Here is a 24,144-nt window from a genome sequence, read left to right on the forward strand (position 1 = left end):
GCAGTTTCTCTAACACCAACAAACTAAGGACCAAACAGTCCATTAATTAAATTGAATGAAAAGCTATTTCAAGAAACAAAACTCCAACAAGGGCACAGATAGTGGGCCTGAAAGTCTGCTTCTCTGCTCTTGAGCTCTATGCTTTAACATGACTTTCTAATTTGAATTCTTCCATTAGAAGCCACACAGCAAGGGCTATATTATTTAAGAAGTAAAATGCTTGAAGACGACTTCTTTTCAGCTGACAAACCATTCATCATCATCGTCACTTTCCCTTTCCTCCCCTGTTAAGAACAGTTACGTCTGCCCATGTATTCGTTTTCCTGCATTATTTATTCCTATGCTTCCCAGTTTCAGGACAGCTTTAATTCTACACAAGAAGAATGCTAAAAACAGGAAGAATCACTTTACATAAATGATATACTTTAGGATATGGAAGTGGCAATTGCTTAAATCTTTTATTCTATGGGGTGGCAGGGTGAAGATACGTCTCTACCAAAGGAGGTGTAAGGCTCTCCTTCCATCTGCTAGCCTGCAGGTCACCCTCGGGCAAGATGTAACACCTGATTAGCTTACCTGATCAGGGTCACGTAGATCCATGGGAGCAGGTGGTGGATGGCCGTATGAGCAGCTGATGCACATCACAAGTCCCGCTTATGACGCCAGGCAGACAATCTCTGAAGAGTATTGATCATGGCTGGGGTCACCCATTTTGTAAAGACACCGCCCAGAAGAAGGCAATGGCAAACCACTTCTGTAGAAAAATTTGCCAAGAACAATCACGGCCACATAGAGCATGATCGCCCACGTCATACAACACGGCGCATAATGACGGTGGTGATTCTCTTCATGTGCAAGAGATAAGCCAGAATACAACCTGTAACATATTTTATGCCAAGATAATGTCATTGGTACTCAATGGCTCTGAACCTTTCAATAAAGTCCTTTTTTACTTCTGGGTTACACTACTTTTATCATTTCACAATTCATACAGTAGTGTTACAGAATAAGACAGTAAAGGATACATCCAGCCCAGTTATTTCCATTAGTCTCACCATTAGTATCCCTCCCCCTTAGACTTGCCAAATTTTCTCTATTTTGCTAATATTTACCTAATTCCCTTTTGAAACTTTTATCAAAGCTCCCTCACCTTTCAAACATTCTAAGCCATAATATTTCACTGTGAATCAAAGAATTAGAAAAACAGCATTCCTGCTTTCAATCAATGCTATCTTTCTGCAAGTGCAAAGCACCTCATCCTGGATACTTCTCTACAGACCTGTATTTGTCCTTCTTTCAACGATTTTCCTGTGTTTTTCCTTCAGGAATTCTAGATGTTAATCTTGAAAGTTAAACATCAATAAGTCCATGCAGGTGTTACCTTTAGTTATTTGACTGACAATGAAAACAGCTTTCCACTCTCTCTCTTCTCCAAATCTTTCATTATTTAGAACCACGTGGACAGACAGGGCCAGAGGCCCTGTTTCTGTGCTGCACAATTCAACAACTATGACCTCGCCTCTTTCACACCTCTTTTCACTTTCTTTGCTCCGAAGAAAACACAAGAAATAGAAGCAGAAGTAGGCCAATCAAGCAATTAAGCATTGTCGACCATCCTATAAAATCATGGCTAATCAAACTTTCATCTCAACATCATTTTCACATCTCTCTCAAAGCCTTTCACTCCCTTGAAATGCCTGTCAGTCTCCACGATTAATATATAACTCTACCTCTGCAACTCTGAGGCAGAGCATTCTAAAGATTCATGATCATCTAACAGAAGAAAATCCTCCTTATTTTCAACTTAAATGGATAACCCCTTCTTCAGAAGCAATGCTCATTAGTTTTGAATGTGTCCCACTAGAATAAGTATCCTCTGAGCACTCACTTTGTCAATCCCCCTCAAATTTTGAAAGATTATCACTCCTCCACACTTAACCTCCATAGAACCATAACCTTATCATGGTTTACAGGCTTGCATGCCTCAATGACACAGGGAGCTACACTGGCTGCAGTCAAGGCTTCACCCATACCAAACAGGTCAAAGAGTTGAGGCCAGACTAAGAGAGGTCCACCAGTCCTCCAAGTTCAGCGGCTCAGCTCAGGGCTAAAAGCTCTGACTAGTCAAACTAGTCAGAAGCTGCAGAAGATTGTAAATCTAGTCAGCTCCATCTTGGGTACTAGCCTACAAAGTACCCAGGACATCTTTAGGGAGTGGTGTCTCAGAAAGGCAGCATCCATTACTAAGGACGTCCAGCACCCAGGGCATGCACTTTTCTCACTGTTACCATCCCAGGTAGGAGATACAGAAGCCTGAAGGCACACACTCAGCGATTCAGAAACAGCGTTTTCCCCTTTGCCATCCGATTCCTAAATGGATACTGAAGCTTTGGACACTATCTCACTTTTTTTATTATACAGTATTTCCATTTTTGCACATTTTAAAAAATCTATTCAATACATGTAATTGATTTACTTATTTATTATTTTATTTTATTTATTTTTTCTCTCTGCTAGATTATGTAATGCATTGAACTCCTGCTGCTAAATTAACAAATTTCACATCACATGCCAGTGATAATAAACCTGATTCTGATTCTGAGTAAACTGTTACAGAAACAGCAAAGAATTATCCTTCCACATCTGCGATGGAGGACCTTCATTGCTGCCCGAAATGCCAGCAGGCAAAATGAACAGCAAGTATGTAAGTTCCACACTTAAATAAGTACACATTTAATATGCTCATCTCCCTTCATCCTAGGAACCTCTCAGCATTGCCTTCAGTGGAAGTATATTCTTGCATAAGTATTCCATAAACTTCTGGTGCAGTCTTACCAGAGTTCTGTAAAGTTGCTTAAACCATTCCTACTTGTATAATCCAAAGCCCACACATTAAAGGCCAACATACAATATCTCTAGCCTTCATCATCACTTGCTGCTCCTGCATGTTAACTTTTGTTTGACAAGAATACCTACATCCATTTGCACTGCAATATTTCATTACCTCTCTGTATTTAAATAATAACATGTCTTCCTTTGTCTTCTTCCTTTCAAAGTTCGTAACTCACATTTCTCCATATTATACCTATCTGGTCACTTCCAGCCCAGCAACCTATCTACGGTATGTCCCTTTGCAGGCTCTCAATACCCACTTCACACCTTGATTACCCACCTAACTCTCTACCACCAACAAATATGGTTACAATGCACTCAGTCCATACATCCAGGTATCAACATAGATCAAAATTAGCTGAGATAAGGACAGACTTTACTGAAGGCATGAAAGATCAGCAACTAGAATTCCTGATCAATTGAATCCTTGAAATCCAAATAAGAACCTTACTGGTTCCTCCTCTTCTACCTTGTTCCACCTTAAATCCACGAATACTGGTTTGCTTTGTGTTCCTAGAGCTAAGCTAGTTATGCTGCCTTTTGCACTTACCCACCAAAAATCTGGAATGAATACACTATCGACTGTGATACACCAGCCTAGTACTATGAGACATTTCAAAATACTTCTAAAAATGTTTTAATTTGGCGTACTTATACGATTATTTAATGCCTATAGACATTGCTTCTATTTACATAATTGGGTATATTCGATTACATTGTATTGCTTGCCTTTACTTATGAGTTTTAATTTTGTTTTGTATTTTTATGACTATAATAATTTATGTTTACAATCCATGTAAAGCACTTTGAGCCTACATCTTAATGTATGAAAGGTGTGATATTAATTATTATTATTATCTTTAAAGCACGAGCAAATTTGTCAAACACAATTTTCCTTTCATAAAGTCATGTTGACTCGGTTTGATTGTCTAACGGTTTTCTAATTATCCTACTATTATCTCCTTAATACTGGATTGCAACATTTTCTTAATAATAGATATTAGACTTAGTGATTATAGTTTCATATTTTCTATCTCCTTTTCTTCATAATAAGTGACATTATGTTTGTGGTTTCCAATCCTCCAAGCACTCTTTCCCCTTAGCCACTTCAATATAAAATACCAGTATCTCTTGGACATTCTTAACTGCCTTCTACTGTGAAGACCACTACAAAAGAATGATTTAGGAACTCTAGGTGATTCATTTTTTCCCCTCATTATTAACTCACCAGATATTCCAGCCCTTCCCATAACACAAAAAATCCTCCTGTCCTGGAACTAATCTGAAGAATGCTTTCAAGATTTTTGCATCCTTCCTAAATTACAATAGTCATTGGACACAAGGGTCCATTTGTAACTGAATTAATATTTTTTCCCCCAAAGGTTTATCCTTCTTCCTTTTTACTTATGAAACCTAACCCTATAAGCTTTTATCAGCTACTTTCTCAAGCTGCTCTAAGCCTTCGCATAATTATGCATAAATGGATTTTCTGTTCCTTTATAATGGCACTTAGTACTTTATTATTATTATTATTATGTGCCATGTCATATAACACGGGCAATCATGGTCTTATCCATGACCATGATCTTGGCAAATTTTCTACTGTTGCTGTTGCCTTCCTTTGGGCTGTTTTTACAAGATGGGTGACCTCAGCCAGTATCAATACTTCAGAGATTGCCTGGTGTCAGTGGTTGCATAACCAGGACTTGTGAAATACACCAGCTGCTCATATGACTATCTACCACTTGCTCCTATTGCTTCATGTGACCCTGATCAGGAGGGTCCAAACAGGTGTTACACCTTGCCCAAGGGGGATCTGCAGGAATGGGGGCCTTAAACCTCCTTTGGTAGAGAGATATCTCTACCCCACCACCTGACCTATTACCCTCCCATCTTTAACATCTCTATTTTCCCCTTTAGGGTTCTTTTGAAGACCCTGACCTTAAGTTACATGCTGACTACAGGCCTTGCGGGAATGAGAAGAACGGTATGTCCTGGGAGATGGAAGATCTAAGGCTGGCTGCCCAGAGACCCGAGATCTTTGGGCACATAGCTTGGAAAAAGTGACGCAACGGACATTTAATATCATAAACCAGCAAGTTGTTTGTTATGTCTCCCCTCTCGCTGTGAAACGGAGACATTTCTTTCTCCCTTGGAGCAGAGAGAGACAGCCATACATCGAATGCCAGGTGAACAATGTAGTCGTCGGAGTAACACACATCAAAGTTGCTGGTGAACGCAGCAGGCCAGGCAGCATCTCTAGGAAGAGGTACAGTCGACGTTTCGGGCCGAGACCCTTCGTCAGGACTAACTGAAAGAAGAGCGCTGCTATCTCTTCTTTCAGTTAGTCCTGATGAAGGTTCTCGGCCCGAAACGTCGACTGTACCTCTTCCTAGAGATGCTGCCTGGCCTGCTGCGTTCACCAGCAACTTTGATGTGTGTTGCTTGAATTTCCAGCATCTGCAGGTTTCCTCGTGTTTAGTCTTTGGAGTACTGCACGTCTTTGTCTTTACTGTTGCTTTGCTCACACTTGAGTTGTCAGTGGCGAATTCCGATGCTTCTTTTTGCCGGTGGGGGGACGGGGGAATCGTTGCTTGCTGCCGCTTACACGCGGGGGGGAGGGGAGCTGGGGGGGGGGTGACTTTGGGGTTCTAACATTTAACTGTCATTCATTCTTTTGGGGCACTCCTCTGTTTTTCGTGGATGTTGCAAAGAAAAAGCATTTCAGGACGTATATTATATACATTTCTCTAACATTAAGTGAACCTTTAAAACCTTTGAAACCTCTCTTTATGGAATCAGAGTAAACCAGCAGCATTAGTACTAACCTGTTCTATTTGAATGCTTTAATGCTTTACGCAGCACATTTTTTTTTCTCTGAAAGTGACATTTGGATACGGTGGGTTTCAGCCAAGCCAGGAGAAATAAATTTTGGTCATCAATAATAAACAAGTAAGTATCTTCACTTTAATATACTGGATTCACTGACATTAAAAGACATGGATACTAGGATAACTGATCCTGCAAAGTGATGTGCACACTTACAGGCTTTATGCAGCAGAAGTAAACTCCACTTTGCAGATGATGGTCACAAAGAACATTTGGGAATCCCTCCCTTCTCCTCATGACTCTACTGCCAGTCCAATCAGTAAGGAAACAGCAAACAAGGACACCAAATTATGAATGTTGTGCAGCAAAGTCCACAGTTAATAATTCTCAGGGAAATATCTGTTCAAAGGCAAGATTTATTCAGCTTTTGAGTCAGCCTTGGCACAACCTTGAGTTAAAATGCTCATATATAATATACACACACACACACACAAACAGTGTCCAATTTTTCAGGCAGCCCCCAAGCGTTTTCAAGTGAGAATCATTTTGCTGAGAGTGAGATTCTTTACCTGAGCCGACTTCAACTGTAATTATTTGGGTTGCATGAGTTGTCGGGACAATGAAAAGTTAAGAAACAGCTGTATCAGGAATTCAGAATTATTGCTTAATTCAAGCTTTCTCCTTGGAAAAATAATGCACAATGTTCACAAAGCAGCCAAACAGCTGAGAGGCAGTGCCTTCAATCAAGCCAAGGAGGAAGTACAGTAACGAAGGAGAAATCGATTTGATTAAAAAAGGTTAAGCAGGAAGATATAAAAAAAATATTTTCGGCACCATTGCTCTTCTATATTGATTAATGTTAAGTATAAAAAGTTACATTTCTGCATTTATTAACAGAAGTCAGTTTTTTTTCCCCATACGTTATGTTCTCATGGCATTAAATATCTTATGTAGTTAACAACCTTACTCTCCACAAATCTCTGTTTCCCCAGGCTGTTTCCAGTTAAGCCGTTTTTATCAGAAAGCCACCTATTGATATTACTCACCCACTCGGAAGTTCTGTGCTGTCAAAGTGTCAGCAGCATGACCATTCTCACTTATCAAGGTGGTAGTGTTGCCCTGCTGGCAGCTGTTGTGACACTTCCCCCTGGTGCACGTCACTTTGCAGATGGTGGGGGTGAAGACCACTTTGATGCGGCCCGTGTGGTTCCCAACTGCGAGCGGAGACACAACGATGAAGAAAAACAGAGAGATCAACTCGATATCCATCGGAGGTGCTTGCCAAAAGAGCTATTGCCAGGGTTCGCGGAGGTGCAGGGAGGTAGAAGCAGTTAGAGGTGAGGAGATGGTGGGAGGGGTGGGGAGATAAGGCTAACTGCTATTTATCTGCGATCTAGACGTGTCTCTGAAACAGGACTTGGAAGCTCGGCAAACAGAACTCCAAACCAACTTCTGCAGCAGACGAGATTCTGTAATTACAGAGCTGAGCTCTATTCACCACGGCAGCTTCAGTACACATGCCTGATCGTCTGAAGCAGCAGGCAACGACTGGCTCTGCACCTAAGGTGAATAAGCTGTTGTTTTCACCCGCATCTTGCTCTTGTCGACATTAAGTCATTTGCAACTAAACCCTGGAAATGTTTTAGGCATGCCGCATGTCTGAAAACATCTGTCTCAAGTATCTGGCACTCCTGCCCAAAGCTATCAAACCCCATGACGCAGCTACTTGGGTCATTTCACAGCCTCTTGGCAAAAGCTCTCCCTCCAGCACCTCGAGTCATACATTCAGACTGAGGCCATTAATTGTCTGCAGGCCAGAAGTGAAAACAGTACTGATTGTTCATGGTGATTCAACATCAAGCTTAAAATTTAACATTACAAATTACTTGTGAGACAGACATTGTACAGCAGCTCCAAGTAAGGGCAAATCCATGCCTTGCTCTAGACTCAAAGAGGTGTATGAGTCAGTTCACGTCTGATCCAAACTGGTCTGGTTTCCCTTCCTTTCTATTGCATTCTAACATACCATATTGCTTAATTTAAACATAACCAAGGCTTTTATAACCTACAGGTCAAGCGATCTGGATGTGATTTCCCCAGGTGAGCCCGAAATCATGATGCTGCAATATCTTCAACCTCTGAACTGTCATCCAATCCATCCCTGTGCCTCTTCCCATCTGATACTGACATCCCATTGATTAAATTCTCATACCAAGAGAAAATCTGCAGATGCAGGAAATCCAAGCAACACACACAAAATGCCAAAGCAACTCAACAGGCCAGGCAGTATCTATGGAAAAGAGTACAGTCATTGTTTCAGGCCAAGACCCTTCAGCAGGACTGGAGAAAATTCTCATCCATGCTTTGACTACAGCCAGATTTGCCTACATCAAAGCTTTCCTAGATCCTCCATCTTGTTCTATCACTCTATACCAGATGGCTTCCAAAAAAAAAATGATAGATATGATCTGCCTTGCACCTGTGTACCCATTGTTCCCAACCTTACCAACCTACATTGGTTTCCGGTTAGCTCAAACCTCCTTAATATGTTTTCTGTGCCATTGTTAACCAAACCATCAGCAGTCAAAGTCCTAGGCTCTGGAATTCCCTGTCAGTACCTCCAGTTGAACTCTGTCATTTGTGTGTTTCCCCCAAGCTGTCAGTCTGAGGTTTTGTATTGCCATGTGCTCCTGTCCCCACTCCTGCTCTACTCCAGCCCCTGTATTACTGGAGTACTCCGCCTCTCATCTGTTTCTCTCTATTGCCTGTACTGCTGCCACCTGTGTCTCATTGTGCTCCACCTATCATCTGCCTCCCTGTTTATTGCTCAGTGTATTTCAGTCCTGTGTTTTCACCTGTTTGTTGCCAGGTTGTGTCAGTGAATTTTCCTGAGCCTTTCCAGTATTTGTATTTGTATCTGTACTCTGTCTGTCTGAATATTGATTCTGCCTGTCTCCCGATTCTGGTTTTTGGATTTCTCTGGATGTCTTGATCTCTGACTGAACTTTGACGATGACTTTGTTTACACCTTGGGATTTGTTACTCAATTAATATCACTGTGTGCACCGTACTGGGTCTGTGACTGGATACCTACTCCAGAGGCCTAACATTCCCTTAAACTTCTCTGTCTCTTTTAAAACTGCTTATAATCTACCCTTTAATTAAACTTTTATCGTTTGTCTAATATCCTCTTATGTCTCAATGGCATTTTTATTTGATAACACCAATGAAGCAGCTTTGAGAATTCTTGCTAGTTTAGAGTGATGTATACAAAAGAAATTTTCCATTATTCTTCCAAGATGTCTTTATAACAACTGTGAAGCTGGAGGAAATGCCTCACCATATCTCTGCCTTTCCTTTCCCTGCAGTGATTTATCCTGACTTTTCTCTCGGGGCAAATCAGAAAATGCCTGACTAACCTGCCAGAGCACCAGTGACTCTGTGAATCGATGCATATCAGTGGATATCCCAGGTAATAGTTCATGGTGGGCAGAAAGCATACGGTTCCAAAAGATTGTTACTGGAGCATGTTAGGTTTAAGGGAACATACTAGAGCAGGGGTTCCCAACCTGGGGTCCGAAGATCCCTTGGTCCATGGTATATAAAAAGGTTGGGAACTCCTGCCCCAGCGACTGGTCATTTAATACATTGGCAACAAATTTCTCATGGCATAGTAGAAGTGGATCACAGAATTGGTTATTTCCAATAAGTAGTAAAACCAAAGTCTATTTCACAAGCAATGTTCTCTCTGAAATATCCACTAGAAAGATGGAAGATTGAAACTTGGGTCCTATTACAGAAAGAAGAATTTAACTACACTGAAAGAGTTGCTAACCCCCTGAGCATAGTCTGTTTGACATCTCCGTGCTCCCTATGCTTACAACTAATCAGACATTTTGCAGCTCCAGGTTGAGGTTGCTCCTGAAAACTAATTTTGCACATCACCTGTATATTATAGAAACATAGAAAATAGGTGCAGGAGTAGGCCATTCGGCCCTTCGAGCCTGCACCACCATTTATTATGATGGCTGATCATCCAACTCAGAACCCCGCCCCAGCCTTCCCTCCATACCCCCTGATCCCCGTAGCCACAAGGGCCATATCTAACTCCCTCTTAAAAATAGCCAATGTACTGGCCTCAACTGCTTCCTGTGGCAGAGAATTCCACAGATTCACCACTCTCTGAGTGAAGAAGATTTTCCTAATCTCGGTCCTAAAAGGCTTCCCCTTTATCCTCAAACTATGACCCCTTGTTCTGGACTTCCCCAACATCGGGAACAATCTTCCTGCATCTAGCCTGTCCAATCCCTTTAGGATTTTATACGTTTCAATCAGATCCCCCCTCAATCTTCTAAATTCCAACGAGTACAAGCCCAGTTCATCCAGTCTTTCTTCATATGAAAGTCCTGCCATCCCAGGAATCAATCTGGTGAACCTTCTTTGTACTCCCTCTATGGCAAGGATGTCTTTCCTCAGATTAGGGGACCAAAACTGCACACAATACTCCAGGTGTGGTCTCACCAAGGCCTTGTACAACTGCAGTAGTACCTCCCTGCTCCTGTACTCAAATCCTCTCGCTATAATTGCCAGCATACCATTTGCCTTTTTCACCGCCTGCTGTACCTGCATGCCCACTTTCAATGACTGGTGTATAATGACACCCAGGTCTCGTTGCACCTCCCCTTTTCCTAATTGGTCACCATTCAGATAATAATGTTTTCCTGTTTTTGCTACCAAAGTAGATAACTTCACATTTATCCACATTAAATTGCATCTGCCATGAATTTGCCCACTCACCCAACCTATCCAAGTCACTCTGCATCCTTTTAGCATCCTCCTCACAGCTAACACTGCCATCCAGCTTCGTGTCATCTGCAAACTTGGAGATGCTGCATTTAATTCCCTCATCCAAGTCATTAATATATATATTGTAAACAACTGGGGTCCCAGCACTGAGCCTTGCGGTACCCCACTAGTCACCGCAACAAATGTGTACCTTCGCAGGAAGTGTCCTTACAGTTTATACCTGATAGCATTAGTTTTTAAAAAAAGTGACCTACATTTATACAGTATAGCATTTTCACCCCCTTCAGCCATTCCTGAGACCTTTCCAGCAAAAGACACACTTTTGAGGGAGCAAATTTGTACACAGCAAGGTCCCCACGAGCAATATAGTCAGAATCAGATTTATTATCACTGGCTTGTCTGAGGTGAATTTTATTGTTATTGATGTAACCATTAATATTGACCAGAAAATCAGTTTTAGTAATGGTGATTGAGGGATAACTGCTATCCGGGAGACCTGTGAAGACTTCCTAACCCTTCCTCAAATCAGAACCACGGTATCTTTTGTGTGTAAAAGAGAGAGTAGACAGTCCTCGCCCAGAAGACTCTACCTCCAACAGTGCAGTGTTTCTTCAGCTGGTGTGTCAGCCTAGATTTTTTAAAAATATGTATTTTAGTTCAAATTGTGAGACTCAGATCAGAGTAGTCACCAAATTTGGCATGTCATCAAGGATTCTAGCAAGTTTCTACAGATGGACCATGGAAAGCATTCCCACTGGCTGCATCATCATCTAATATACACTGAACTGGAAAAAGCTTTAGAGAATCATAAACTCAGCCAGCTGCATCACAGGCACCAGACTCCCCACTATCAAGGAGATCTTCAAAAGGCAATGCCTCAAGATGGTGGCATCCAACATTAAGGACCCTGACCGTCCAGAACATGCCCTCTTCTCATTACTGCCATTGGGGAGGAGCTACAGGAGCCTGAACAATCACACACAACATTTTAGAAATAGCTTCTTCCCTTCTGCCATCGGATTTCTGAACCGTCCATGATGATTACCTCACAATTCCATTTTTTCACTATTTATTTATTTGTAACTTATAGCATTTCTAATGCCTTTTACAGTACTGCTGACACAAAACAACAAATTTCACGATGTAAGCCAGTGATAATAAACCTGATTCTAATTCCATCTCTGAGATTAAGAGGTAAATAGCAAATACTTGTCATTAATGCATAAGCACAAAACATATACTATTCACATGAAGGGCAAAGATTTAGAAGCATAACTTACAAAACCAACAATTTCCACGGCGATATTATTTTTTATACTCATTGTGGAATCTCGGTTTCACCAACAAGGTCACCATTTGCTGCCCATCTCTAATATTACCTCTTAATGCATCAAAATGTCCCCAAGATATCTCACATGGTGAGATTATTAAAATCTTCGTCAAACATAATCATGGAGATGGAGCAAGCAGAATGGCAGCCTCCCAACACCTCCTGTGCCATCTGTATGAAGTCTGCATGCTCTCCTTAATGGGCTCCCTCTCGTTCCCTCTCACATCCCAAAAAATGTGGGTTGCTAGGTTAAACGGCCACTGTAGAATCTGGGAGGAGTTAATGCGAATGTGGGAGGAATCACATAGGGTTGGTGTAATGAGCTGGTTGACTGGCAATGCAGCCACGGTGGTCTGACGGACCTGTTTTCATGCAGTACGACTGTATCATTCCATCTGTGTCTTAAAGAGGAACAAGTGATAGAACTAAAGAGAGTTTTACAGAAGAAACTTTAGACCTTAGGATCCCAATAACTAATGGCAGGGTCACCAATAGTAGAGCAATTAAATACGGTGGTGACCAAAGAGCAAGAATTAGAGGAATGCAGTGATGTAAGAGGGCTGCAGGACTGGAAAAAAAACTACAGAGACCAGAAAGGGTGTGAACTATGAACACGCAGGTGGCAATTTTTACAGCAGTGGGTTGCCCCCATAGATCTGCAAACGCAGGAGGTAATAAGTGAACTAGACTAGGATATGGACTGTCACAGCCATGTATCCTCTGCTGCGCATTCCTTTTGTGTATTATGGTGACGAGTCACATCAGTGAGGGTTTCGTATTCATGTTCAGTTTGTAGCATGGGGCCGGCTGAGATACCACTCAATAATTCTTAATTGTATGCTTGCTAATTGCTAATAAAGGATTGAATTAAGGAATGCAACTCTTTGGAGCAATCATTCGAGCTGTGGGTGAGTTACACAAGTAGTACAACAGCTCTATATGGCCGCAGGTAGGCAGCAATTTCCTTTGATTTTGCATCAAATTTTTTGAGCCGCAACATGGACCTCAACTTTTCACTGAAATGGGTAGTAAGTCAGGACAATATTGGGAGTCATCAATTCTTAAAACTATAAAAGCTTGGCTCGGGGTTTCAGCAGATGAACTGAAACAGGGGCAGAGAAAGCTGATGTTGTAGAGGCTACATCAGGTTGGCTGGCTAATGTGGCTGGAAAGGACTTCCTTGGCTGTGAGGTGTTTTGGGACAAATGGAGGGAGGAAACCACATTATCTCCTTCTGGTTCCCTGTATTTGAAAAAGGAACAAGTGCAGCAAACAATTTCAGTGCAATATTTGTTTTAAATTGCTGACACACTTTGCTCTGTGATACACATTTTGTAAATCAATTTTTATAACTATAGTAGAGCTGGAAATCTGGAATAACAGTCTGAATATCAATAATGTATTTTGGTGTTGTACATTCTTTGCACTTTTATCTCACAAAGTCAGCACTCTTTGAAATAAGATTCATTTTTCAGCTCACAGATTGTGGAACTTCTCAGCCTGGATTTATTTTTCATAATTTTCTGACTTGGACAATGTAGCTAAAACTGATAACAGGTGAACAGAGCTGAACATGATTCGAATCCTTGCAGGAGAGCACGGGGGGGGGGGGGGGGGAGTGAAAACTGCAAACAAGTTACCCATAGCATAGTGACATTAACATCGATATAAGACCATAAGACATAGGAGCAGAATTAGGCCATTTCACCCATCGAGTCTGCTCTGCTATTCAATCATGGCTGATCTTTTCTCCCCTCCTTAACCCCATTCCCTGGCCTTCTCCCTGTAACTTTTGATGCCATGTCCAATCAAGAACCTTATCAATCTCTGCCTTAAATACATACAAGGACCTGGCCTCCACAGCTGCATACAGTAACAAATTCACCACCCTCTGGCTAAAGAAATTTCTCTACATCTTTGTCTTAAATGGACACCCCTCTATCCTGAGGCTGTGCCCTCATATCCTAGACTCTCCCACAATGGGAAACATCCTTTCCACATCTACTGTCTCAGCCTCTCAACATTCAAAAGGTTTCAATGAGATCCCCCCCCAATCCTTCTAAATTCCAGTGAGTACAAACCCAGAACCATCAAACATTCCTCGTATGATAACCCTTTCATCCCCAGAATTATCCCTGTGAACCGCCTCTGGACCTCTCCAATGCCAGCACATCTTTTAAACCATAGAAACCATAGAAACTACAGCACAGAAACAGGCCCTTTGGCCCTTCTTGGCTGTGCCGAACCATTTTCTGCCTAGTCCCACTGACCTGCACACGGACCATAGCCCTCCATACACCTCCCATCCATGTATCTGTCCAATTTATTCTTAAATGTTAAAAAAGAACCTGCATTTACCACCTCATCTGGCAGCTCATTCCATACTCCCACCATTCTCTGTGTGAAGAAGCCCCCCATAATGTTCCCTTTAAACTTTTCCCCCCTCACCCTTAACCCATGTCCTCTGGTTTTTTTCTCCCCTTGCCTCAGTGGAAAAAGCCTGCTTGCATTCACTCTATCTATACCCATCATAATTTTATATACCTCTATCAAATCTCCCCTCATTCTTCTACGCTCCAGGGAATAAAGTCCTAACCTATTCAACCTTTCTCTGTAACTGAGTTTCTCAAGTCCCGGCAACATCCTTGTAAACCTTCTCTGCACTCTTTCAACCTTATTTATATCCTTCCTGTAATTTGGTGACCAATACTGAACACAATACTCCAGATTCGGCCTCACCAATGCCTTATACAACCTCATCATAACATCTTTTCTTAGATAAGGAGCCCAAAACTGTTCACAATACTCAAGGTGAGGCTTCACCAGTGCCTTATAAAGCCTCAGTACCACAACTCTGCTCTTGTATTCAAGACCTCTTGAAATGAATGCAAACATTGCATTTGCCTTCCTCACTACCTGCAAGTTAACCTTTAGGGTGTTCTGCACATGACTCACAAGTCGCTTTGCATCTCAAATTTTTGAATGTTCTCCCCATTTAGAAAATAGTCTGCACATTTATTTGTACTACCAAAGTGAATGACCATGCATTTTCCAACATTATATTTCATTTGCAGTTTTTTGCCCATTCTCCTAATCTATCTAAGTCCTTCTGCATCCTACCTGTTTCCTCAACAGTACCTGTCCCTCCACCAATCTTCATAACATCTGCAATCCTGGCAAAAAAGCCATCTATTCCATGATCTAAATCATTGATATACAGCATAAAAAGCAGTTCCAACACTAACCCCTTCAGAACACCACTAGTCACTGGCAGCCAACCAGAAAAGGATCCTTTTATTCCCATCAGCCAATGCTCTAACCATGCCAGTAACTTTCCTGTAATACCATAGGCTCTTAATTTGGTAAGCAGTCTCGAGTGAGGGAGCTTGCCAAAGGCCTTCTTAAAGTCCAAATATACAACATCCACTCCATCCCCTTTATCTACCCTATTTGTAATCTCCTCAAAAAATTCCAACAGGTCCGTTAGGCAGGATTTTTCCTGAAGGAAACTGAAACCATGCTGACTTATTCTATCTTGCCGTGTCACCAAGTACTCTATAACCTCATCCTCACCAATTGACTCCAACATCTTCCCAACCACTGAGGTCAGGCTAACTGGTCTATAATTTCCTTTCTGCTGCTTTTCTCCTTTCTTAAAAAATGGAGTGACATTTGCAATTTTCCAGTCCTGTGGCGCCATGCCAGAGTCCAGCGATTTTTGAAAGATCATTTCTAATGCCTCCACAATTCCTACTGCTACCTCTTTCAGAACCCTAGAGTGCAGTTCATCTGGTCCAGGTGACTTGGGTACACTTAGGTCTTTCAGCTTTTTGAGCACCATCTCCCTTGTAATAGTAACTGGACTCACTTCTCCTCCTTCACACTCTACAACATCTGACACACTGCTAGTGTCTTCCACAGTAAAGACTGATGCAAAAACGCTTGCTAGGCTTGCCAGGCCCTTTCAGAGAGTAGTAGAGAGACAATCAGTATTTATTCCTGAGTCACATACAGTCCCGATACGGAGGAGTAGATTTCCCATCTGGAAAATAATTTATGACTGAGGTGCAATTTTTAACCGTCCAGATGTCACATGGTCATTAATTACTGTTGCTAGCGTCTTATTCCATGCAACTGAATTCTCCAGTGCCTTTGTGGGTGTTAAACTCCTTCATCCAAAACAGGATGAAGTCCAAGCCTCTTGAGCTTTAACTTGACCGTTGTGCTGGCCTAACAGGAGGCCAGCTAAAATCTACCATCAAAGCCTGAGAATGGGAACAGATCCATTATAACTTACGCACTAAACTCCGTTTGAAGTTGGCTTAATGAGTCAAATGGGCTCTGAGAATTCTTACTAAGATGGGTGGAATGCTTTGTTTCCATCCTCACTTTACTTTCTGATCTCCCTGACTACCAACAATTTGGATCACAACAGACACATGGTTCCATGAACATACGACAAGGATGAAATGTCCGAGTTCCAATAACCACCCAAGACTCCAAAGACTAAAGAGTTACATAGAAAACATTGGTTGGCTCAGATGAATTGAAAAGCTGCAGTCAAATTAAGGGAATCAGATGAAGCCACAAACAACCAAATTGGAGACTAAGCAATTAATAATCTTTGAACCCATAATTAGTTCACAGCTCCATATTTCACATTTTGCCAACTGTCACACTTTGAAAAACAAATATACAATATTACACTAGAGTGGGAGCTCTATATTCCACTTTGAAGATGTGCTTTCATTGGCAGTTGTTGACAGTATATCCTGTTCTACTTGTTTGTAGTGACAGTCACTACTTTTTTCTTAAGATGTTATAAAGAAAATTGTTTGAAGAATTCTATAGAAATGTAGTGAAGTGTATACTGCCTGGCTGCATCACAGACTGGTATAGAAACACCAGTGTCCTTGAATGGAAAATCCTACAAAAAGCATTGGATACGGCCCAGCCCATCATGGGTAAAGCCCTCCCCACCATTGAGCACATCTACGTGGAGAGTTGTCGCAGGAAAGCAACATCCATCATTAAGGAACCTCCCACAATCCAGGCCAGGCCATGCTCTCCTCTCGCTGCTGCCATCAGGAAGAAGCTCCAGGAGCCTCAGGACTCACACCACCAGGCTCAGCAAGTTATTACCTCTCAATCATCAGGCTCTTGAACTAAAGGGAATAGCTTCACTTAACTTCACTTCATCATTGAAGTGAACCCACAGCCTATGGTCTCACTTTCAAGGATTAGTATTATTATTTTTTTTTCTTTTTGTATTTGTACGATTTGTTGTCTTTGCACACTGGTTGAAAGCCCTAATTAGAAACATATAAACACAGAAAAAGTTGGTGCAGTCTTTCATTTTATTTTGGTTGTTATTCTATAATGAATTTATTGAGTATGCCTGCAAGGAAATGAATCTCAGGTGACATATATGTACTTTAATAAATTTACTTTGAACTTGAATAAACATAGTATTATGAAAACTTGGGTTTGGGTAACTAGGATTGTAATTTAAATTTGCGATTCAAGTTACATCATAAACCACAAGAAGAGAATTTGTATGACTCATAATAATCATCCCAAACCCAAACCCAAGGACTGAACTGCAAGCAGACAGAGAGTTTTAAAACTGGAGGCCAGTGACTGGTGATGTTCCCAGGGAGTCAGTGCTAGTCTCATTGCTAATTGTCATCTATAGCAAAGACCTTGATTAGAATGTACAAGACATGGTTGGCAAGTCTGCACTAAAATACATGATGTCACTGCCAGTGATGATGGTTACCAGGATTTACAGAGACAGCCTGATCAGCTGGGGAAGTGGGTCAAGGAATTGGTAGAAGCGGGTATAATTGCAACACTTAGAAGACATTTGGGCAAGTTTATTGATAGGGAAAAAAAAATTAGAGGGATATGGGCCAAAAAGTAGCTAATGGGCACAGCTTCAACAGGAATTTTTGTTGGCGTGGACTAGCTGGGCCAAAAGGCATGTTTCTCTGATCTATTATCTTTAACTCTCTATATCTGAAGTGTGAATCTTGCTCTTGTGCAAAAACAACACAACTTTCCCATTACATAATGGTCACCAATTGCAATAAGATAGTAGCTACATTGTGATATTTTTTGTTTGAGAATTTCATTGGCTTTTCTGAAACATAGCTCATTGAAACCTTTTTGAACTCAGGAAGAAAATAGCACTCCAACATCGCAGCATTTTCCCCACACAGCAACAAAATGTCAGCATGACTTGTCACTGGATATCATCTTGAATCCAAAGATTCAGGGGCAGCGATACTATCCAGGGTGGTAACTGGATGACACAGCAAGTCACCCCCTTCAACAATGAACTGAACTGGACAAGGTGGGCAAGCACTGCCAACAGCTGAACTTGGATGACCATGAATCGATGCCTTGTAGGAAGGAGTGTGTGTAAAAACATAAATGAATAATAACACAAAGACATTATCATGTCACTGCTTGCTAGTTCATAATGAGGTAATCAAATCAAGGGAATCAGAGATGATAATTATTTAGCAACACCACAAAACTGGTTCACAGACCATCTCCTAACACATTATGCAAGAGATGGAAATGGATTGATGATCTAAAAAAAATTTAAAGTTCAAAGTAAATTTATTATCAAACTACATATATGTCACCAAATACAAACCTGAGATTCATTTTCTTGTGGGCATACACAGTAAATACAAGAAACACAATAGAATCCATGGAAGTCTGCACTCAAAAGGACGGACAAACAACCAACGTGTACAAATCACAACAAACTGTACAAATACAAAAAAGTAATAAATAAGTAATAAATTTTGCAAACGTGAGATGGAAAGTCCTTGAAAGTGAGTCCATAGGTTGTAAGAACATTTCAGTGGTAGGGCGAGTGAAGTTATTCCCTCTGGTTCAAGAGCCTGATGGTTAGTCTGAAAGCAATTGCAGAGCACTGGATAGTAATAAATACCTTAGTAGCAATGACTGTGTCAAAGCAGACAGGAAAGTTTAGTTATTCAAATTATTTCTAATCAAATCTAAAACATAATTTTGTTATTTTAATTCTGTTACTTGAGGCTAGTCCCAAGACGAGGGGAATTCATTTTGAGTGATTGTTCAAATAAAACATCAATGGAAATAAATATCACAAAGGGGGAAAATATAAAACAGACCAGGGAACAATCTGGCACTGAGCCTGCCGCTGCTGTGCAGGAGAGAAGCAGGGAGAAGAGGAATACGGAAGTCATAGGGGATCCCATAGTCAGGGGAACGGACAGGAGATTCTGTGAGCCTGACAGAGATACCCACATGGTGTGTTGCCTCCCAGGTGCTAGGGTACGGGATGTCTTGGATCAGGTCCCAAATATTCTGAAGGGGGAGGGTGAGCAGCCAGTTGTCTTGGTACATGTTGGTACCAATGACAAAGAGAGGGCAAAGGAGGAGGTCCTGAAGAGAGATTTCCATGAGTTCGGAAGGAAGCTGAGAAGCAGGACCTCCAGGGTAGTAATCTCGGGATTGCTACCTGTGCCGCGTGCTAGTGAGGGCAAGAATAGTCGGATCAGGCAGATGAATACGTGGCTGGGAGACTGGTGTAGGGGGCAGGGCTTCAGATTCTTGGATAATTGGGATCTCTTCTGGGGGAAGTACGACCTGTTCAAAAAGGACAGGTTACACCTGAACCCAAAGGGGACCAATATCCTGGTGGGAAAGTTTAGTAGAGCTGTTAGGGAGGGTTTAACCTAATTTGGCAGGGGGATGGGAACCGGAATGACAGAGCAGAGGAAGGGGAAAACAGAAATAAATCTAAGATAGTGAGCAGTAAAGATGTCAGGAAAGACAGGCAGGTGATGGGGCAAATTTGTAGCCATTGGGATGAGTTGCAGTGCAATAAAGTTGCAGTGAAATCAAAGCAAAAAGTACTAAATACTGGTCTTAAGGTGTTATACTTAAATGCATGCAGCATAAGGAATAAGGTGGATGATCTTGTTGTACAGCTACAGATTGGCAGGTATGATATTGTGGCCATCACTGAGACCTGGCTAAAGGATGCATGTCTCTGGGAGCTGAACGTCCAAGGATACACGGTGTATCGGAAGGATAGGAAGGTAGGCAGAGGGGGAGGCGTGGCTTTATTGGTAAGAAGTGATATTAAATCATTAGAAAGAGGTGCTATAGGATCGGAAGGTGCAGAATCTTTATGGGTTGAGCTAAGAAATCGCAGGGGTAAAAGGACCCTGATGGCAGTTATTTATAGGCCTCCAAACAGCTGCAGGGATGTAGACTACAAATTACAACAGGAAATAGAAAAGGCTTGTCAGAAGGGCAGTGTTACGATAATTGTGGGGGATTTTAACATGCGAGTGGATTGGGAAAATCAGGTCGGCACTGGATCTCGAGAGACAGAATTTGTAGAATGTCTACGAGATGGCATTTTAGAACAGCTTGTTGTTGAGCCCACTAGGGGATCAACTGTACTGGATTGGGTATTGTGTAATGAACCGGAGGTGATTAGAGAGATTGAGGTGAAGGAACCCTTAGGAGGCAGTGATCATAACATAATTGAGTTCACTGTGAAATTTGAAAAAGAGAAGCCGAAATCTGATGTGTCGGTATTTCAGTGGAGTAAAGGAAATTACAGTGGCATGAGAGAGGAACTGGCCAAAGTTGACTGGAAAGGGACACTGGCGGGAAAGACGGCAGAGCAGCAGTGGCTGGAGTTTATGCGAGAAGTGAGGAAGGTGCAAGACAGGTATATTCCGAAAAAGAAGAAATTTTCGAATGGAAAAAGGACGTAACTGTGGTTGACAAGAGAAGTCAAAGCCAAAGTTAAAGCAAAGGAGAGGGCATACAAGGAAGCAAAAATTAGTGGGAACACAGAGGATTGGGAAGTTTTTAAAACCTTACAAAAGGAAACTAAGAAGGTCATTAAGAGGGAAAAGATTAACTATGAAAGGAAGCTAGCAAATAATATCAAAGAAGATACTAAAAGCTTTTTCAAGTATATAAAGAGTAAAAGACAGGCGAGAGTAGATATTGGACCGATAGAAAATGATGCTGGAGAAATTGTAATGGAAGATAAGAGGATGGCAGAGGAACTGAACGAGTATTTTGCATCAATCTTCACTGAGGAAGACATCAGCAGTATACCGGACCCTCAAGGGTGGTAGGGAAGAGAAGTGTGCGCAGTCACAATTACAACAGAGAAAGTACTCAGGAAGCTGAATAGTCTAAAGGTAGATAAATCTCCCGGACCAGATGGAATGCACCCTCGTGTTCTGAAGGAAGTAGCTGTGGAGATTGCGGAGGCATTAGCGATGATCTTTCAAAAGTCGATAGATTCTGGCATAGTTCCGAAGGACTGGAAGATTGCAAATGTCACTCTGCTATTTAAGAAGGGGGAAAGGAAGCAAAAAGGAAATTATAGACCTGTTAGCTTGACATCGGTGGTTGGGAAGTTGTTGGAGTCGAATGTCAAGGATGAGGTTACTGAGTACCTGGAGGCATATGACAAGATAGGCAGAACTCAGCATGGATTCCTTAAAGGAAAATCCTGCCTGACAAACCTATTATAATTTTTTGAGGAAACTACCCGTAGTCTAGACAAGGGAGATGTTGTATGACAAGGGAGATGCCGTGGATGTTGTATATTTAGATTTTCAGAAGGCCTTTGACAAGGTGCCACACATGAGGCTGCTTAACAAGATAAGAGCCCATAGAATTATGGGAAAGTTACATACATGGATAGAGCGTTGGCTGATTGGCAGGAAACAGAGAGTGGGAATAAAGGGATCCTATTCTGGTTGGCTGCCGGTTACCAGTGGTGTTCCACAGGGGTCCGTGTTGGGGCCGCTTCTTTTTACATTGTACATCAACGATTTGGATTATGGAATAGATGGCTTTGTGGCTAAATTTGCTGACGATACGAAGATAGGTGAAGGGGCCGGCAGTGCTGAGGAAACGGAGAGTCTGCAGAGAGACTTGGATAGATTGGTAGAATGGGCAAAGAAGTGGCAAATGAAATACAATGTTGGAAAGTGTATGGTTATGCACTTTGGCAGAAGAAATAAACGGGCAGACTATTATTTAAATGGGGTAAGAATTCAAAGTTCTGAGATGCAACAGGACTTGGGAGTCCTCGTACATGATACCCTTAATGTTAACCTCCAGGTTGAGTCGGTAGTGAAGAGGCGAATGCAATGTTGGCATTCATTTCTAGAGGAATAGAGTATAGGAGCAGGGATGTGATGTTGAGGCTCTATAAGACACTGGTGAGACCTCACTTGGAGTATTGTGGGCAGTCTTGGTCTCCTTATTTAAGAAAGGATGTGCTGATGCTGGAGAGGGTACAGAGAAGATTCACTAGAATGATTCCGGGAATGAGAGGGTTAACATATGAGGAACGGTTGTCCGCTCTTGGACTGTATTCCTTGGAGTTTAGAAGAATGAGGGGAGACCTCATAGAAACATTTCGAATCTTGAAAGACATGGACAGAGTGGATGTGGCAAAGTTGTTTCCCATGATGGGGGAGTCTAGTATGAGAGGGCATGACTTAAGGATTGAAGGGCGCCCTTTCAGAACAGAAATGCGAAGAAATATTTTTAGTCAGAGGGTGGTGAATCTATGGAATTTGTTGCCACAGGCAGCAGTGGAGGCCAAGTCATTGGGTGTATTTAAGGCAGAGATTGATAGGTATCTGAGTAGCCAGGGCATCAAAGGTTATGGTGAGAAGGCAGGGGAATGGGACTAAATGGGAGAATGGATCAGCTCATGATAAAATGGCGGAGCAGACTCGATGGGCCGAATGGCCGACTTCTGCTCCTTTGTCTTATGGTCTTATGGTCTAATCAAGAGCAGGTTCCTTTCCAAGTTGACAGGAGCTTGACTTAGAAATACATCACCATTCCTTCAGCTTCACTGAATCTCGATCCTAGAACTCCTTATCAACAGGCCTACCACATTCTTAATGGTAATTCAGGACAGGCAATAAATTCTATCTTGCCAGCAACTTCAAAACTATTAAAAAAGATCTGCTGTTAGTATCAGCCATTTTACACCCTTGCTCAAATCAAGTCAGCCATATCAAGTGCAGAATTCACTCCGGTACATTACAACACGACAGCAGAAATGGACAATAATAATGGACTCAATTTTTGTTCTAAATATGGAGATCATCAGAAGATGGTTGGACAGAGTTTCATAGAGTTTACAGCATAGAAACAGATTCTTCGGTCTACTGTGACTTTGCAGACAATAATGACTTTATAAACTAATCCCACTTATATAATATTGATTCCAGATCCCTCTATACGCTGATCATTCAAATGTCCAGGTATCTCTTAAAATATTATTCCTCCTCCTGCCACCACCACCTCTTCTGACAGTTTTTTCAGAAACAACTGCTCTTTATGCATAAAATGTTAAAGATTACCCCTTGGACCCCCTTTAAAACCTTCCCCTTAAACATATGCCATTTCGTTTTGGACACTTCAACCATAGGAATCAAATTCTGGCTATCTCATAATATTATGTCTCTCAATAATATTATGTCTCTCCATCACCACACCTCTTCTGCCCCAGGGGAAACAGACCAAGCCTACCTCCTCTCTCCTTATAACTTCAGTCTTCCAATCCAGAAAACATCCTCTTTAGCTTAATTCCTGTAGCACGATGACCAGAACTGCACAAAATACCCCAAGTGCTGTCTAACAAGTGTTCTGTAACGTCCCAATCCTGACACTGAGTGCTTCAACTAATGTAGGTCAGCATACCATGCACTTCCTGAACTACACTATCTGCATGTGTTGTCACTTTATTTCACCTTGTTTACAACCGAACATCAGTCTTTTCAACACTTGGGCCCAGCCATTCACTGTGTATGTCCTTCTCTAGTTTAACGTCCCAAAGTACATCATTCTGAACTTGTCAGAGTCAAATTCCATCTGCCATTCCTTACACACTTTTCTATTTGATCTACATCCTACTGTAATCTTAAATAACTTCCTTTACTGTCCACCACACTCCCAATTTTGGTGTTATAAGACAAATAACAGAGGACCCAGCACCGATCCGTGTGGAACTACCCCTTCTGTCCTACCACCAAGCCAATTTTGTTTTCAAATGGCTAGCTCATCTTCAATTCTACGTTTCCTAACCTTTCACGACAGCCTAGTCAAAGGCCTTTCAGAAGTCCATGAACAGAATGTCTACTGCCCTGGACTCAACAACTGTCTTGGTCACCTCATCGAAAACACAACTCCATCAAATTCATGATTTTGCACACACAAAGCCA

At 41.7% G+C, this 24,144-nt stretch overlaps 1 protein-coding gene across 6 annotated transcripts in view; it reads right to left on the reverse strand.

Annotated features, from left to right (window-relative positions):
- The window catches only part of ltbp1 (latent transforming growth factor beta binding protein 1), a 452,733-nt gene that overhangs the window by 323,827 nt on the left and 104,762 nt on the right, over positions 1-24,144 (reverse strand). For 4 of the 6 annotated variants that reach the window (XM_072264871.1, XM_072264872.1, XM_072264873.1 and 1 more), the window contains exon 5: positions 6,768-6,935. The exons of 1 other annotated variant lie outside the window; for it this stretch is intronic. In XM_072264871.1, coding sequence (XP_072120972.1) covers positions 6,768-6,935 — 168 coding nt within the window. Of the gene's footprint in view, positions 1-6,767; positions 7,384-24,144 lie in introns of those variants that run through there. One more of the 6 variants, XM_072264877.1, reaches the window with a different exon arrangement.

The sequence above is a fragment of the Mobula birostris genome, chromosome 8 (assembly GCF_030028105.1).
Source record: "Mobula birostris isolate sMobBir1 chromosome 8, sMobBir1.hap1, whole genome shotgun sequence".
Classification (NCBI taxonomy): domain Eukaryota; kingdom Metazoa; phylum Chordata; class Chondrichthyes; order Myliobatiformes; family Myliobatidae; genus Mobula; species Mobula birostris.